The sequence below is a fragment of the Meles meles genome, chromosome 16 (assembly GCF_922984935.1).
Source record: "Meles meles chromosome 16, mMelMel3.1 paternal haplotype, whole genome shotgun sequence".
Taxonomy (NCBI): domain Eukaryota; kingdom Metazoa; phylum Chordata; class Mammalia; order Carnivora; family Mustelidae; genus Meles; species Meles meles.
This window is the reverse complement of record NC_060081.1, coordinates 38041162-38060521: the sequence shown is the minus strand read 5'-3', so window position 1 is coordinate 38060521 and position 19360 is coordinate 38041162. Positions and strand designations below refer to the sequence as shown.

The 19360-nt window shown below is 43.5% G+C and overlaps 1 protein-coding gene across 1 annotated transcript in view; it reads left to right on the top strand.

Moving 5' to 3' along the window:
- The window catches only part of CFAP61 (cilia and flagella associated protein 61), a 290455-nt gene that overhangs the window by 186934 nt on the left and 84161 nt on the right, over positions 1 to 19360 (top strand). The window contains exon 21 of the mRNA XM_045980366.1: positions 11368 to 11542. Within this exon, the coding sequence (XP_045836322.1) occupies positions 11368 to 11542 (175 nt within the window). The remainder of the gene's footprint in view (positions 1 to 11367; positions 11543 to 19360) is intronic.

The following is a 19360-nucleotide window of genomic DNA, read 5'->3' as shown; positions in this document are numbered from 1 at the left end:
GCTGGAGACAACAGAAACTGTTCGATGTCTTAGGGAAGCAAATTTTAATATTCTCATGTTGCACCATACGTCAGCAGTTCATGTGGTTCACAGAAATAGGGGCATTTCTTTAATGAAAGGAGATTGACTTTGTAACTCCAAGATGGGGTCTTTTAATTACATTTTCTCCCGGGAACCTGGATGGGCCTTCTCGGGGTGGGTCTCTTTCCCACAAGTATGGAGCAATCCGCTCCCACCCCAGGCACTGCTATGCTTTATCAAAGGTCCTGGGTGAGGCCACTTTGTGAATGGCCGTGGATTTGACAAGGGGAGGCGTGTGCAGGTTTTCTTCACAGAGCCGCGCCAGGAGGAGGCAGACACGGGTTGGGGGGACAGACCCCTGAGCAGTTCCCAGCATCACGTTCCTCATGTTCTGAGCCTTGGCTGCACGTTGACATCAGCTGGGACACTTGAAATATACCCATGCCTAGGTCCCATCCCCCAGAGGCTCTGTTTTACTTATTCTGGGGTGGAGCTCAGTGATCAGCATTTAAAAACAACAACAACAACAACAAACAAACAACAAACAAAAACAAAAAACCCCAAAACCTCCCAGATGATTCTAAGCTAAGGCTAAGAACCAGGACTTGAATTTTCTTGACCTAGAATCTCTCATCGGTACCTTAGAGTGACACTTCTCATCCTGTAATATACCCACACAGCCCCATTTCGTTAAAAGGCAGATTCTGAGCAGGAGCCCGGGAGTGGCTGATATCCTGCTGTTCTCAGGCCAGGTGAAGCCAGCTCTGCTCCTGAGTGGGCCACGCTGAGTATGGCCCCGCCTCTGAGTGATTGCTTTTCTTTCCCCTCCTCCTCCCCCTAGTAGTCCACCACCACTACTGCTGCTGCTAAAGAAATCCAGTTTTCACAGTGTAGGAAAGGGTTTTTTTTTTTTTTTTTTCTGGTTAAAAGATAAACACAAACTGGAGGAATACCTTATTCTGATGTTAAGTATTCCTCTTTGTAAACATTAAACCAGAGGAAAACGCTGTACACTCCTTAAGCTTGTCCCCCCCAACCCCCCCCCCCCTCCCCTGCCCCACTGAGTTCCAGCTGCTGCCTGGGACTGTGGACTTTGGAAAATGTGAGTGGAAGCCCCGGCCAGCTGTCCAGAGACTCGGGCATCTGCCCATGTGTGTCCAGCTGCCCCTGCAGCTTTAGTCTGTGGCACGTTAAGCTCTTGCCCTTTTTACAACGGGAAAAATGAAATGAAGAAGTGATAAAGGGAGTTCCAATTTAATTTTTCCAGAAGGACATAAAAATTAAAGGTACATAGAGTGATACAAAAAAGGCTGCTGAATTCACTGGGGAGGGCTTCCAGTTCTGATTTATTTCCCTATTTCCTTCTCTTCAACTCTCTCATGGTTTTGTCCCAGTTTTGTGACTTGGAAAAAAAAAATTTAATGATGAAAATAAAGCTTAAATCCAAAGCAAGAAAACAACCTGTTATAAAATATCATTACAAACTTTAACCTCTAAATAGAATTTTAAATGGCATGAGTCATTCTAAAATATTACGTAGTATTTTTGATATCCAAATACATATCATTTAATTTTTTAATCAGAAAATCCACGCACAAAGCAAAAGATTAAATTGGGCTGTGGGACTGCGCGTGAGGTGGGCTGGTCTCTGCCTTCCAAGCCCTCCTTCCAGGGACAACCATTTGGAGGCATTGTCTATTGTTGGTTCCTCAGTGGTTACCCCTCAGAACTCCAAATAATGTGTATATGGAAGTTTTATCCTTGATCTATCCACTCCTGACAATATCTATGGCCTTTCCATTTTGGAAGATGAAGCTTTATCTACCTCATATTCAGTACCCTCTAACTCCCCTCCCCACCCTGACTACTGATCGGGTTGTTTTTTTGGTGGGCTCATGCTGGTGCTCATGCACAAAACTCAGGGATAGCTTACAACCGAGGTCCTGGGCTGCCCTCCATGGCATGTGGAGAGCCATAGAGAGACAGAGAGATGCCTCCCCATGCCTGGTTTTGGTTCTTCTCAACAAAAGAATAAAAAATGTGTTAACTCGCAAGGTCTCTTAAAGGGGTGATGCTCCCTAGAAGCCAGCAGGTGGGGCAAGAACACCCCACCAGGGAAGATAGTGAATCGGGATGTTCCTTATATTGAGCTTGGTGTGGGTCAGCAATAGGACATGCTCTCCACAGAGGCTAATTACGTCCTTGATGGGGTAAATAAGAGCAGGGCATCTAGAACGGTGCAGCCGCAGCTGAGAGCTTGCAACAAAGAGCCAAAAAGAGAGCTGTGTACACCACTTTGTCTCTTCTCATGTAAGACCTGAGAGGCACTCCCCAGTGTCTAGAACAGCACTTACCATGAAGAGACCTCCCTGGGTCTGGGATGATTAAAGGGGGAAAATAACATCCTAAGAGATGGGGTCTACATTTCTTCCCCCTTGAATCTGGGCAGGCTTGTGACTGTCTCAACTGATAAGAGTACAAAGGGAGTGATGTGGTAGGACTTCTGAGGCTGGGTCAAGGGGTCAGGCAAGGTGTCCTTATTTGTGACAGCAGTGGCTCCTGGAGCCCTGAGACGTCACGGAAGAAGTCTAGCTGCCTACCCTGTGATGGCCATGTTGGACATGCCATGCATGGGTTCTCCAGCTGACAGTTCTAGCTGAGTCCAGCCTTCCAGTCATCACTGACAAAGCAACAGACAAGGTGCATGAAGCATCTTTGACCCCCCCACCAGCTAAATATCACCAAGTGACTTCTGTTGTTAACAGATGGAATGAAGCCAAAACCTACCCACATCTCTGGCCCACAAAATCATGGAAAATAATAAAATAGTGGTTGACAGCCTTCCTTTGGGTTTGAGTTTGTTGTGTAGCAAGAGACAGCTGGAATCAAAGGGTACCATGGAATGAGGGAAAGGGAACCACATTTGGAAAAAAATCAGAGAAAGAACACATGCTTAACAAATTCCAAAACGTGTGATTCACACACATATATGCATACACACACACTGCCGGAGGGAGCCATTCATCTTCCTCAGTACGATTTGATCACCCAGCCTCTGAAGTGGAGGCTGAAGCCATCTGAAGATCGGAAGCTGAGCTGAGAAAGCCACGAAATTCTTAGATGAAAAGGAAGATGGGTAAGAAAGGATTGAAATTAAATCCCTGCCAAGAGACAGGACTGCTGCTGTCTAGTGTAGAGGCTGAAGACAAAGCATAAAGTTTCCCTGGAGGGCTGAGTCAGAGGGCAAAGGGCAAAGGATACCTTTGGCATAAGGAACAAGAAGGTGTCTCTTGTAGATCATTGGTTTTCCTAAAGAAGACACCCTCACAAATAGAATAGAGACAGTAAAGATATGCTAGAAGAAAATTTTCCTTACTTAAACACCATGATATCCAGGCATATATTCCAGGTAAAATCAAAGACAAAATTTCTCAGCCAGTTATATTCTGGTGTTATGTTCTGATGGAATGTTGGTTCTGTGGTAATGGCAGGGGGAAAATGAACAAATTTCAGGAGAAAAATAACAAATTACCAACCCTCCCCCGCAAATAGAACAAAAAGAAGACAGGCACCCAAAACTTACCTTTCCGGGAGGAAATGGCATAAGAACATGAATTTTAGAATTCTTTAGAATAGAATTTTGAAGAAACTGTAGTGATTCAATAACTATATGCCCACCTAAGTCTCTCCTATTTGAAGACAGTAAAAATCTCTTGTTCTGTGTATGAGGCCTCAAAAGAATGATCTTCCTTTTTCTTTCATGTGTACTCCCAATACCCAAGGCAGAAAGGAAAATATAGGACTTCACGATTGTTTAAAAAGATAAGCGACAAGCACCAAACAATTAAAAAGTTTGTAAGTCAGCTGATAAGTTTGAGACTAAATGCAAAATGAGTAATAACAAATCTTAATCTAAATCTAATCAGGACCAAGTTGTTTGAAAATAGGGAGAGAGGTGGCCAGGGACAAATAAGAATTGCCTTAGATGGGAGAAACCCAAAGGCAATATTTGGGTCTTGACTCTTACATGTGGGAGGAATAAGATCAAATGAATGCTTTTGAATAGCATGAGTAAATTCCCCTTCCAAACCCTGAAGGAGATAAGACAGGAAGAAACTTCACTCGTGTAACCACAGAGAGGAAAACAAAGAAACAGCCACAGTACTTTCAACAAGTATAAACCAGAATGGAATTAGGAAAAAACAATTGCAATGGTGAATGCCCTGGTTTTACACTTTGCTGTTATGACAGCAAGGCTGTGTCTGTACCAAATTCAAAGTACAAGACAAATACCAAAACGAAATGACACCTAAAATTTCAAAATGAAGTGATAGTTAAGATGGTTAAGGTAGGTAAGAGCCATCTGAATTAGTATTAGTAGATTAGTACCCAACAAAGCAGAATTAACTGGAGAAAGAAAAGCACTAATGTTGACAAAGGGTACAGTTTGGGACAACAATACAGACGTGATGAGGTCGTTACATGCTGAACATGATTGTGCCAAAGAATATGTCACCAAAACAGAGGTACCTGGAGTATGTGCTCTTGGAGTCACATTGAAGATGGGAAAAATCAAGCTAAAGCACATCCGGAGACTCCGGTGTTTAGCCCTGGGGATGAAGATTCAGGATGGCGCTCCTCAAATACTTGAAGGGTGTGTACAATACAGAAAACAGATCAGACTTGTATGTCATGGCCCTGGGAAGACGATGGAAGACACCAGAAGCAATGAGAATGCAGTGCTTGTTCATCCTACGAAACACCTTCCTAAGAGTCAGGGTCTTGGGCGCCTGAGTGGCTCAGTCGGTTAAGCGACTGCCTTCAGCTCAGGTCATGATCTCAGGGTCCTGGCATCAAGTCCCTCATCAGGGTCCCAGCTCAGCAGGGAGCCTGCTTCTCCCTCTCTCTCTGCCACTCCCCTCACTGTGCACTTTCTCTCTCTCTCAAATCAATAAAATCTTTAAAAAAAAAAAAAAAAGAAAAGAAATCAGCGTCTCCTCCAAGGGGGAATGTCCTGCCCAAGAGACAGTGAGCGTGGCACGCCAGGACCCTCATAAGGTGGTAGGAACACCCGAGAGAGGTTGAGGGACGCCACACATGTTAATTGATGCAGTTCTCAAAGTAAATCTCAAAAGGTAAGATTCATCCCCATTTTATGAATGAGGGAGCCAAAGGGCAGTGATGCGGAGGTGATTTGTCTAAGGTCAGAGGACATCAAAGTGATAGACTGGGATTTAAAAGCAGGCTCCAGACTGTGAGTTCTTTGCCATTGCCCCCGTCTCTCCTCTCTCCCGCTTTCTCTCTTCCCTCTCCCTTTCCCTTCCCCGCCCTCCCTCTCTCACAGATGTTATCCAGGAATTACACTGGGTGGCTTTTAAAAGTCTTCACAACAAAGAAATTCTAGAACATCTTCCTCCCTTCCCTTCCTGCCTCCCTTCCTTCCTTTCTTTCTCTCATTAAAAATATCTGGACAAAAGCAGCCTAGGTCTGGGAAGGTGGCTCCTTGATGTCATCAGGAACTCAGACCCTTCTATCTTTTCTCTTCCATCTTTACTATGTGGCTTCCATTCTCAGCATCTTGAGGTGGCTGCAGTGGCTCCAGCCATCCGTTAATAAGAAGCAGGAAGGAGGAAGGACTAGAGCAAAATGACTTTTCCCATTGCCCCACACAAGGATTCCTGCTTATAAATCTCCTGACCACCTCTCAGGTCACTAGTTAGGAAATACAGTTTTTCGACTGGGTGTATTTAACAGAAATCTGTTACTAAGAAAAAAACAGGGGGTTGCCTGCGTGGCTCAGTCAGTTAAGCATCTGTCTTTGGCTCAGGTCATGATTTCAGAATCCTCAGATCGAGGCCCATGGCAGGCTCCCTGTTCAGAGGGGCATCTGTTTGTCCCTCTCTCTGCTCCTCCCCACTCTTGCTCTCTTGCTCATTCGTGTTCTCTCTTTCTCTTTCAAATAAATAAATAAAATTATTTTTAAAAAGACAGAGACGGGGGCGCCTGGGTGGCTCAGTGGGTCCCAGGGTCCTGGGATCGAGCCCCACATCGGGCTCTCTGCTCAGCGGGGAGCCTGCTTCCCTCTTTCTCCCTGCCTGCCTCTCTGCCTGCTTGTGACCTCTCTGTAAAATAAATAAATAAACTCTTTAAAACAAAACAAAACAAAACAAAAAGACAGAGACAGAATATTGAGGAGGACACCAGCACAATAAGTTATTCACTTGCTAAGGGGAATAGTGTGGCCAAGGTCTCCCATCAGTCAGGGATGCTGGGATGTTCAGTTCCCAGTCATCTGATGGAATGGTCGAGAATTCATCCACTACTCACCAATCACTAGCGGCAATTTAATTAATGGCAGAACACTCTCTAGTTTGCATGGTGAAATACACTCATGCTCTCCCATTAAACCTTATTCTCCCCCCTTACTTTGATGATATAATATGATTTTTCTTTCATAGACCTTTTTTTCATTTATTGAGTTCTGCTCAGTTCTGTGTGGACAAATTAATTGGCCTCGGGATTTACAATCCTAGCTTCAGTTTTGCCGAGTGTGTGAAAATGCCGTTGTACAAATATGAAAAATACATCCATTAATTTTCCTTTAATTTCTCTAATTCCTTAATTTAGAAGTGTGTAAAAACAATCCCACACATTTAAGTGCACACAAGAGCTATATAGGTTATCAGAATGCAATGACATTTTAAAATCACAGTAGGTAAGCTGATTTTCATTTTAGACTTTATTCTTTGCCCCTCCCCTTCCTTGTTTTTGTTTTTATCTAAACACTTATTATTTGGAATAATAACTCATTGAACGTTTTATAAATTGAATAGCTCTGAATTTGTCCTTTAGCCCTGCCATTTTCTGCCAAGGACTTTACCTGATTAATTAAAGCATGCCCTACTAAATGGGTATAATATTACCTAAATTTCATTTTCTTTTATACTCCAGTGCTCATTGGAGTTCTGGTGAGGTTTTGAACCTCCAAAGCACAGCATTTGGTATTTAAAGTCATCCACCACTGATGGGAGAGGTGGGAGTGATGAGGGGACAGAGACGGTGGTAGCCATTGTATAAAGATGGAGTTTCCTGAGGAAATGACAATTACCTGATGATCACAGGGTCCTCACACCCTTTCCTCTCAGGTGCCAGGACATTCCATACACCAAGCTTGGGAGATGAGGTATTTGAAACCCCACCTGTCTCCTTGGATTCTGTCCCCTCACTGGCTGTCTCAGATGTGGTTGGTCACTTTGAAGACCTGGAAAACCCCTCCCCCTCTCAGGATGGCAGCTTCTCAGCCCAGTATGGGGTCTAGACATTGGATATGCCTATAGCCATGACGCATGGCTTGATGGAGCAGGGTTGGAGGCTCCTGACTGGGAGCTTGACCATGGACCTGGACCACTCTTTAGGAGCTCAGAATAGTGCAGCCCACCTGTTACAATAGATGTATCAATGACAGACACGCCATCTGGTGTGATGAGGCATAGCCAGTTGACCACCATTTATCAGTCGAACTGAGTTCTCTAAGTTTGAGCTTAGGTGGCATTCTGCCACTTGCCAAGTCACCCACGGATCGTCTTTCAGCCACCACTTCACCTCCTAGTTCACTTTACGAGGTTGGTGTTGAGGATTTCCAGAGGCAACTTCCCAGCCAGAAGGCAGTTGTGGTGAAAGCAGGAAAAAAGCAGAAGACCCCAAAGATGAGGAAAAAGAAAGATCCTAATGAACCTCAGAAGCCAGTTTCAGCATCTGTTTTAGACTTCCATAATATACGGGCTGCCATCAGGGGACAGAATCCCAGTGCCACTTTTGGGGGGGTTTCAAAAATTGTGGCCACCATGTGGGATAGTCTTAGTGAGGAGCAAGATCAGATGTGTAAGAGGAAAACCAAAGCTGCCAAGAAAGAGCATCTGAAGGCTCCGACTGCACATAAAGGCACGCAAGAGTGTCAGGCCGCTGTGGGAACAGGAGAACTGGACCCAGTGCTGCTGTCACAGACTCCTCCACCTCCTGTGGCTACTGTTGACCCCACCTCTCCAGCACTGCCTCAACAGAGCCCCCTGCCCTGTCCCCTCCCATTGTTGTTAACTTCACTCTTTCCTCCTATGTGGCAAACCAAGCATCTTCTGGGGCTGGGGCTCAGCTCCATGTCACCATGTTGGTTATTACCAAACAACTGTTGCCCTCTTCTATGACTGTATCTCAAGGAGGGATGGTTTCCATTATCGCAACCACAGAAGTGACCTCCCAGGGGATCCATCCAGGCCAAACCAGTGCAGCCACTCTCCAGCCCAGTCAACAAGGCCAAATTATCACTTGCTCAGTGTTGCAGCAGCAGTAGCAGCCTCCACACTGACGACACCCCCTGCTCTCCATGGCAACACATACCTCAGCCCCCTACTCAGCAGCAAGTGATCATCCCCAGTAGCCTCCCTCACCTCAGGCCATGCCACAACCTTCACCTCAGAAAGTTCTAATTGATTTACGGCAACAGCCACCTCCTCTGCAGGTCAAGGTTGTGCCTCCTGAGAATACAGACACTCTCAGTCCCACCAGCTGTGGAAAGCAGTCCTGAGCGGCCTGTGAACAACAGCCCTGAGGTCCATACAGTGGAAGAAACCTCTCCGAGACAGTCTGTGAGATGAGCACAGATGTGGTTCCTGATGTTAAATCTCCTCAGAGGGATGTTGAATTGCTGAGTGGGTCTCCCGTGACGCTGTCACCCCAGCCTCGATATGTGTGTCTGGTCATGAGAAGCCTCTCATTGTGAGGAGGGACTGGGACAGTGAGCACTGCATTAATGAATGTGTGATGAAGAGCTGCAGGGATGTCTTTGTGGTCTGGGTGGCGTCTGGAAATTCCAACACAAGTGTCTGTGAAGTCGTCCTTCCTGTTCTTCCAGCCAGGGAAGACTTAGCTCCTGGGAACATGTCTCAGAGCCTCTTTTTAAAACACAAGCTGGGCTTCTGGTAGTGTCTGATCTCAACCCATCATGGTTCTTCGTGCTTCTTTCCTTTTCTGTCTCTTCAGCAGGGGCCATACTATGGAGCAAGGCCATTGAGTTTGCTGTAATCTGGAATTGTTCTTTACTTTGAAGGACAAGCAGATATACCAGTGATAATAAGAGAGGAAAGTATGAAGGCAGTATGAACAAGCTGAACATAGGGGTGGTGCTGTTGGGGGTTTGTTTGAGGAAACTCGGGATAATTGTCACAGGACATGCTGAAACAATTATTAAAATGATGGCAGATACTAAAAAAAAAATCGAGTCAAATCATTTACCCAAGCATTATGTGGACTGCTTTATAATACCTGTGAATATAAAAATACCAAAATTTAGTGTGATTTTGCTAAACAAATAATATTGCTAATAAGAAAATGTTACCTCCACAATTATCATTGTAGTAAATGACTACTAACTCCCAAATTGTTCCTTTTTACTAAATATAATTTTACTGCAGGCTCTTTATAGAGAAAGGACATCTAGGTTTTAAAATTGATTATTTTTAATCAATTTTTGAAAATGAATTAAGTGCATCACAGTAATCTACAGGGCTTACCATTTATATTGAGGAAGGACATAACCAAAAAGTTTCCTAGATGTACTCTGAGACTTAGTGAAGCCCCAGCACAGCCAGCATTCCCATCTACTCCATATAAAATGTATTTTCTGCACTTGTTAAGGGAGCAGGAATCTCCTCTGCACCCACAGTAGTCTCTACGGCAAGTGAACTTTTTGCCCATCATCGCTGTAAACTGATCCCTGCCTCACAGCTGATGGGCCTCACATCATGAGTTCACAAGGCAGCCGGTGCAAGCCTTCTAACAGAGACCTTACGTGGCCTTTATGTCTTGCTCATGGTGCTGGCCTCATTATCTTCCACTTAATCTCTCCTGGTCACCAAATAAAAATCGGAGGGAGGAGGTACTAGCCCACTGGGAATACTCATGCCACTGTGCTATTTTACTTGGCTGTCATGGTAGCGTTTGTTTGAATCTAATTTGAGCCAAAATAATGAAAAAATGGAGTCCACATTTTAAAAAAAGTACCTGGCATTTCCTGAAAAATCACATCTGGCCACACTGAACCCATACTCTACCCTGGCACCAACTGTACAGAGCTGAGTTGTGACCAGACTCTGGCCAGGGCATGGAGCCTTCGAGTTTGCCACAGTACCCTTGACACTGAAGACAAGTGTTAGCCTTTATTATGTTTTTACTGTTGCTTTCCCTTACTAGAGGAAAGTGTCTGCTTCCACTCATGTCTGTGTCAAAAGAGAGAGAACAGAAGTTATACTGGGAGGGTTGTGGGTTGAAACAGAAACAGAGAGGAGAGGGAGGGAGGGAAGAAGGAAGAGAGACAGAGGGAGAGGGAGAATATTTCTCTGACAAAGTGAAGAATAATTCTATAGTTTCTGTAAGTAAGTAGTAGTCTACTTCCCTCATTTTCTTTTCTGACTCACCCCTCTATGCACTTGGATTTCAGCCCCTGGTATATTGTTTTGGTGCAGATTGTTTTTACCAAAAATGGCTATGTCAAGTCCAATTCCATGTGCCCTTCCATGACCTTGCCACTCCTGCATGAAGATGGAGTCTAGGTTCCCTCTCCCTGATCCTGGCCAAGCTTTGAGGATGATCTCCATGAATAGAACAGAGTAGAAGAGATACTCCTCGATTTCCAAGACTAGGTTGGAAAAGAACATGGAGCTCTCTGTACTTGTCCCCTCAGGACACTTGCCCTCAGAACCCAGGCGCCATGTTGTGAGGAAGCCCAAGACGCATGGAGAGGCCACATGTGCTGTTCTTGTCAATCCCCCCAAGATCCCAGTCCATGGCCAGCATCAATTGCTGGACATATAAGGACAACTTGCTGTCATTTTTGAATACCTGGCATGTTTTTTGAGGCGGGAGAAAGGAGTGAGATGCTTTATCTCCAGATGAATCCAACCCCCAGCCATCAAGTCACCTGCAACCTACAAGTCTTCCCAACTGAGGTCTCTGACACCTTCCAGCTTGCCCTTATCTGAATTGCTGACCTACAGAATGTGTGAGCCTCATAAATGGTCACACTTTTTGCACCACTGAATTTTAGAATAATTCATTATGTGGCATTAGATAACCAGAGTGATGCCTTTTAAGAGTTGTCTCTGAGTGGTCATTTCACCTGATTTTTGTGTTTTATTTTTCAATTAAAACCCAATTGTATCTAATGACTGAAAAAGGCATATCTATATCAGACATTGCTATGTTTATTTTATTAAATTCATGAATGTATTTCTTGCTATGTCCGTGCTTCCCTTACTACCACCAAAATAAGCATGTCTCTGTAACATACCTCAGGTCCCGTGCCCTACAGGGGCTGATATTAGTCAACACGTGACAAACAGAGAGATTCCAAACAGCGGGAAGCAGAGATACACTGATAAAGTTCCTTGCAATCATTTCACTCTCAACGATGAAGAAGATTGCTATAAGGCCCTGAGTTGGATAAGGAACAACTCCATCATCACAGAAGGTAAGGATGTTGGTTAACTGTACATCTGCAGAATCGCTTTTTATTTTTATAATGAGTCTCATTCTTCATCTAGTTCCAGTATATAATTAGTGCCTAATTAATTCCAACCAAATCATTCATCTGTCATGCTTTGTTTTCCAGATTAATTTACAACTTGTTGTCATTTTTGGATACCCAGCATGTTTGCTGGGGGAAAGAAAAAGGCTCGAGATAGTTTAATTATCTATAATTATTTTATTACACAAAATGAATATCCGAAGAGCAAAGCATGGCTAAAATCATTAACTAATTAAAGAATAATTTAATAAGCAAACATGTTTAGCAATTATATGGAAAATATGTCTCCTTTTGTGAAGCCGAAAAGACCTCAGAAGAAAAAAAGAAAGGTCTGCGTTGGAAGGGCTCTTTTCGTCCCTTCCTGATCCATTGTTCTCTTTCTTGGTGGTGAGTGCACAGTCCCTCCCACAAACGCACGTTTTCGAGTTGCATGCCACTTTTTGAATCGAAACGAGACAGTAAACCATTTCAACAAATGCCTCTGCCACTCAAACGTGTTTTCTCAAGCATCTTCTTCTCTGTTGCTTGGATTGAATTGAAATTGGTTGACTAGCAAGACAACCAGAATGGGGCCTGGCTACCTCTTTGTCCTTAATTGAAACCTGGGAGTCAAGTTTTTGAAGATGACCAAGTGCAGCCACTTTGTTAGCCTACAGCTCGGGGAGCGTCGGTGACTCAGTTAGCTTCTACAGCTCCCCAGGCTGGGGTTCCGTATGGTCTGGGGAGGTGAAAAACACTAAGAGCCTGTCATCTGGGGATCCATATGTAAATTAAGTCTATTTATCTCTTTAATGTACTTATTTAAGTACTATTTAATGATATTATTAATATAATTAACATTAAAATTAAATACATATTCTTCTGATTTTGGGTGGAAGACTTGGGAATTATTTGAATATTTGTTAAGTTACTACATTTAGTCCATTAAAAATAAAAAAAAGAGGTATCAAGTGACCATCAATGCACTGTTGATTCAATTTGCTAATGTTTTATAGGCTATTTGATCTAAATTCATAAGTGAGATTGGCTTGTAATTTTCTCTTATAAGCTTTACATGTCTAGTTTGGGGAATTAAGGGTACGCTAGTCTCACCAAGGTTTTTTGGGAAGCTTTCTGTATTTTTCTAGGGTCTGAAATACGGAAATAGGGCCTAAACATTGGACAGAAATAACTCATAAAACCAAGTGTGTCTGGAACCTGTGGGTAGACGTGGGATGTATAGATATATACCAGACTCAGATTTAAAACTTGTCAAAGTATGTTTCCTGTTTCCCTCAGAACTTGAATTATTTTCAGTTTTGCATCTGTATGTGTTTAAACCTGTTTCAATATTTTAGTCATCTTTTAATCACTGCCCTGCAACCTAAATAGACTTAAATAATTCTTAACTTGGAGACCAGCAAACTTTTACAGTAAAGGTTCAGGTAGCAAATATAGTGGACTTTGCAGGTCATATGGTCTTTGTCCCATCCACTGAGTTCTGCCATTACAGCAACAAAGACAATACAAAAATAAATGGGCAAAGCTGTGTTTCAATAAAACTTTATTTACAAAAATCATTGATGAGACATACTTTGCAGAACCCGCTTTTATGCATAGGATTTGTGACAAATCATTATCATTTCATCACGTCTAGGCCTCCAATTGTAACTTAAACTCCCCCAAATCACAAAAGTCCATGCATGGTTCAGTACAAAATATGCAGTGTGTTTTAGGACTATCGCCAGTCCTGGCATAATGCAGTGTTTTAACTTCGAACAGTTGCCTGTTTTTGATGTTAGGAAGAAGGAGCATTTGACCCAAAAAAAGGAGGGGGTAGGAGTCTTTGAAAGTGACAGAGCAGGTTATTGAGGTTGAATGTTTATGGCAGAGAATTTAGAAATCCCAAAGCAACAAACACTGTGCCCTTTTTCAGTTTCCTTTTTTTTTTTTTCATGCTTTTAGTTGTCAGATGGGGGAGGAGCATCTGTGCTCTTCCGATGACTCGACTACTTCTCAGAGGTGGTGTCAGTCTGCTGTCCACTTAAAGGAAAAGAAATGCTTTTGGAAGATTTAAGACTGTCTCCCATCAGCCACTGCACAAAACCCCTCTGCGGGCCTGCTTTTGGCCACCGAGCAGCCAAGATAAGAAGTGTGTAGAAATGAGCTTCTTGTCTTAAATGTAAGCTATTTCCCCCAGGTCTAGTGCTAATGACATTCCCATTCCCAGGGCATCTCTCAAGGAGGTGCTCTTAACTCTCAGAAGCTGGGCCCAGAGCTCTGGGAGACATCAGGGAAACTCAGCCTTGCCAGATTCTTTCAAGCCTGCGTGGTGCTCCTTTTCAAATGTCTTTTCCTGTAAGAAAAGTTAGAAAGAAAACTGTTAACCTCTTGCCTGAAGGAAGCTCTTTCTCTTCGTAGCTTTTCCACAATTAGAGTCCTATTCAGACTTGAATTTAATTAGTCCCATTCCAGATCATATCTTCCTCATATGGGTTGCTGTGTGGATTAAATGAAATAAATAAGATATTTCATGCTCAACTCAGAACAGAATATCATACAGAGTATGAGTTCGATAATACAGGCTGCTGTTGGCGTTACTGTTTCTACTGCTATGTGTGATGGGGTTGTTGCTATGCCCCAAAGATCCCTCAGGGCTTAATCTCAGCCCCTGGTGATGGCACGGTCCAGTGCACAGTATACACAAAACAATGGGGATCCGTGTACACCAGGGGCCTGTCCAGTTGTAGAGAGGCATGGTGTCCATCATGAGAGTCCAGGAAACTGAAGTTTGGAGAAAGAGGATTGAGCTCAGCCTTAAAGAAGAGCAGGATAAACAAACAGAGAGAGAGCGGGAATTGTATTGGACAGACCCTTGGAGAGCAGCTGGTGGAAGACCTCAGGGCCCGACCACGCCCAATTTTAACTGGTTACTTTTTATTATGTTTTTAATATTTTATTTATTTATTTGTCAGAGAGAGAGAGAGAGAGAGTGAGAGAGAGTGCATGAGCAAGCACAAGCAGGGGGAGCAGCAGACAGAGGGAGATACAGGCTCCGTGCTGAGCGGGGATCCAGATGCAGGACTCGATACCAGAACCCTGGGATCGTGATCCGAGCTGAAGGCAGACGCTTAACCAGCTGAGCCTCCCCAGTGTCCTTTAACTGGTTACCTTTTAGGGGCTGGGGAACTAGTGAAGAGGAATAACCAGTGCACAAAACAACACCTTAAAGGGAGACAAACCATAAATGACTCTTAATCTCACAAAACAAACTGGGGGTTGCTGCGGGGAGGTGGGATTGGGGGAGGGGGAGCGGGCTATGGACATTGGGGAGGGGAAGCGAACCATAAGAAACTATGGACTCTGAAAAACAACCTGAGGGTTTTGAAGGGTCAGGGGTGGGAGGTTGGGGCAACCTGAGGGTTTTGAAGGGTCAGGGGTGGGAGGTTGGGGGAACAGGTGGTGGGTAATGGAGAGGGCACGTTTTGCATGGAGCACTGGGTGTTGTGCAAAAAGAATGAATACTGTTACGCTGAAAAAAATAAAATGAGAAAAAAAAAAAAAAAAAAAAGAAGGTGAACCTCCCGTCCGTGGCACCCATCTAAGTAGGGAGAAAGAGATCCAGAAGGAACAGGTTGGGGAAGACCGTGTAGCCATGCAGGCAGGTGTGGGCTGCTGTGGACACTTCTAGCTTCCGCTCCAGTCAGTTATGGGATGATGGTGTTTGAAGCTAGAAGCTGGAAGCCTGGCACTTCATGAAAGCGGAGCAGGGCTGCGTGTCTGTACCATTGCCGTCGCTCCACCTGCCAGTCCTGGCTTCCTCTTCCTGTCACCATAACACCAGCAGGAAGAATGTGGACGTCTTGCATGATAGTTAGCCTTTGCTCTAGCAGTGCTAATTTCCCCCTTTCTCAATAGTTCACGGCGGGGCTGGCGGGAGAGAGCTGAGGACAGGGTCCTTCCTACAAAAGTCTGAGAAAAAAATCTCCTGTGTCTCTGTGGCTATGACTGGGTCACAGGTCCATCAGGGAATCACACATTGAATCCCGGGACACCCCCGACCTGACTTGGCTGAAGTACCAAGACTTGAGGGGAGGGGCTTGTTTGTTGGGGATGGTAATGGGGTTGTTCTAGAAGGAAAGGTGGATGCTGAGTAGCAGAAGCCATGGATGGTGAGTTGGAGGAAGTCACCTCTGGAATTTCTGCCCATTGAAACTGCAGATATGGCCCCAAAACATCACTACTGTCCACCTGCCCCCCTCCCCCCACCCCCATTCACTATTTTTTGCTGCCTGCCTCTGCTTCCAAAGGAGAAATGGTGGTTCTGTGATGGAATTCTCCCAGTCTGAAGGAAATAGTTTTCTGGGCTCTGGAGCCGGCTAGGCTTATAGATGTAAATTATCCTAAACTATTAGAACTGCTCCGATGTCCTGGAAAATAGCTGACATCACAGGCTCAAATGCTGCTTTCAACTGCAAACAAAACGGCGAGGTTTCCGACGGGGGTTTCAGATGGAACCCGGCAACCTAATGCATTACAACAGTTTATGGCATTAATTGAAACTAATTGAAATTCATCTGCTATTACCTCTGTACTTTCCTTGAAAATGAAAAGTAAGATGAAAGTAAAGTAAAAAATTAATAAATAAATAAAACAGCCTTAATGGCCCGAAATGGATCAATTATTTTCATCTTTAGCTAAATACAGTTTACTGCCTTATTAAAAGCATGTTTGTTAGGAAAAGCATAACATTAAAATTCCAGTGCATGAATCACTGAGCAAAGCCTTTGTTATGTTATATATAATACAGTCTTCCCTTTTCATTTGGCAGAGCAAAATGAGACAGGTCAGGCTTGGGTCATGGAAATCTTATGCTCTGACTTATGAAAAATAAAAAAACATTCTCTGGTCTATTTGTGGACATGATATTTTTTAAGTGGATGTTTATTTCATAATTTACTAATATTCTATGATATCTATTTTAAATTCTTTCATTATCTAGCTATTTGCCTAAGTTAATTATACAGATTAAATGCCAATTAGAGTTTTTTGTTTTTGTTTTTGTTTTTGTTTTTGTTTTAGGGATGTGTCACACATATAACGGAGTGGTATCAGCATTCCAAAACCAGACTCAGCAGGTCTGGGTTCTGCTGAACCATCTACTTGCTGTGTGACCTAGAGCTAGATCCTTAACCTCTCTGTCCTCAGTTTTCTGAAGAACATAGTAAAACATATCTTTTGGGCCTATTCTGAGGATGAATGAGGTCATACATAATCACTCTATGCCTCTTTTGAAGTGGAAAAGGGAAATATTCTTCATTAAATACAATGGACTATGTAAATACACACAGACATAACTAAAAATACATAAATTGTAAAATGTAACATACCGTTTTCTCTGGCCTTAAACATGTAATAACTAGGAAAAAAACTGCATATCAGTAACGGCATGCATAAATCTGATTTGACTTCTTCTACAGACCATATATATACAGTGAGGTGTGATTTCATGCCCAGTCTACTAAATCAGGAAATCTCTTCCTTTTCTTCATTTCACGACATGATTTTCTTCCTGAAGAATCCTTCATCTTTAGGGGCACCTGGGTGGCTCAGTGGGTTAAAGCCTCTGCCTTCGGCTCAGGTCATGATCCCAGGGTCCTGGGATTGAGTCACGCATCGGGCTCTCTGCTCAGCGGGGAGCGTGCTTCCCTTCCTCTCTCTCTGCCTGCCTCTCTGCCTACTTATGATCTCTGTCTGTCAAATAAATAAGTAAAATCTTTAAGAATCCTTTATCTTTAGAGTATAGGTAGTAAAAATTAAAGCACTTTAATTCAAAAGGGTGAAATAACTTTTTTGGCATCTACTGAAAAAACTGTTAAAAAGGGTATGAGATTCCTGAAGAAATTAAGAATAGAGCTTCCCTATGACCCTGCAATTGCACTGCTGGGTATTTACCCCAAAGATACAGATGTAGTGAAAAGAAGGGCCATCTGTACCCCAATGTTTATTGCAGCAATGGCTACGGTTGCCAAACTGTGGAAAGAACCAAGATGCCCTTCAACGGATGAATGGATAAGGAAGATGTGGTACATACACACGATGGAGTATTATGCCTCCATCAGAAAGGATGAATACCCATCTTTTGTAGCAACATGGACGGAACTGGAAGAGATTATGCTGAGTGAAATAAGTCAAGCAGAGAAAGTCAAGTATCATATGGTCTCACTTATTTGTGGAGCATAACAAAGAACACGGAGGACATGGGGAGATGGAGAGGAGAGGGAGTTGAGGGAAACTGGAAGGGGAGATGAACCATGAGAGACTATGGACTCTGAAAAACAACCTGAGGGTTTTGAAGGGGCATGGGGGGGGGGTGGGAGGTTGAGGAACAAGGTGGTGGGTAATAGGGAGGGCACGTACTGCATGGAGCACTGGGTGTGATGCCAAAACAATGAACACTGTTATGCTGTAAACAAACAAACAAACAAACAAAAAAAGCTAACAAACATGGCCACTTAGGGGGCATACAATCTGAAAAAAAAATAAAGGTTGTTCCATTACTCTTAGGCCAAATCGTGTCTAAAAAAATTAAAACCATATTTTATTTTTTGAACTTAACAGGAAGATCACCTTAAGCTTTTCATTTCTATAAAGCCATGTTACCTTTAAAAAAAAAAAGATTTGTATTTATTTATTTGACGAAGAGAGAGCAGGAGAACACAGGCAGGGGGAGTGGCAGAGGGAGAGGGAGAAACAAACCCCCTGCTGAGCAGGACCCCTCCCCCTGCCCCCATGCCGCAATATGGGGCTGGATCCCAGGACCCTTGGATCTTGCCCTGAACTGAAGTCAGTCATACTGACTGAGCCAGCCAGGTGCCCTGCCATGTTACTTTTAAATATTGGTAAATTTGGGGGGCACCTGGGTGTCTCAGTTGGCTAAGTGTCCAACTCTTGATTTTGGCTCAGGTCATGACTTCAGGGTCATGAGATCGAGCCCCAGCATTGAGCTCCACATTAGGCTCAGAATTCAGTGGGGAGTCTGCTTGAGATTCTCTCTCTCCCTCTGAAGCCCCACTCCTGGGCTCTCTCTCACTTTCCCTCAAATAAATAAATCTTTTAAATAAATAAATATTAGTAAATTTTCTAGCTTCTGAAACTATTATTTATGTCCTCCAGGAATTAGGATGATGAAACTGGCCTCATTTCCCCTCTGATTAAGATAAATTGAAGAACCTCCAAAATCTAGTTGCATTATGGTAGTTGAAATGTTAAAAGGTCATTGCCTTACTTTGGTGATCACAATCGAAGTTGTGAGTGTATTCATTTATAACTTCAAAGAGCATGTATCAAAAAGCAAGAAGATCACCTTTCCATTTCTGCCAACATTTTAAGTGACAAGTCAGTGCTTTTTTGATCTGGGGTGAAGAGTTAATGGCTTGCAGAGGGTGATTTGAGACCTCACTTTCCTTCTCCCCAGCTGGGCTGTTAATACCAAAACCCACTCTCCTCTTGGCAGCCCCCTTGTTCATTTCACCAGGAAGGTGGCTGCAGATTATCTGCAAGGGAATGAGTGAGTGCTCCTCTTGCCAACCTTCATTTCTGGAGTTTTCAGAGGGTCCTCTTTGTGCTGGTGCCCTCCTTGTGCTCTGTTTCCTGTTTCAGATCTGTAACCTTAGTAATGCATCATTTATTCCCTAAAAGAAAAAACAAAAATTGGACTTCCATGAAAACGGCATGGCTGTAGTCTATGAGCCTTTATTGAAAATTCACCCAGACTGTTCT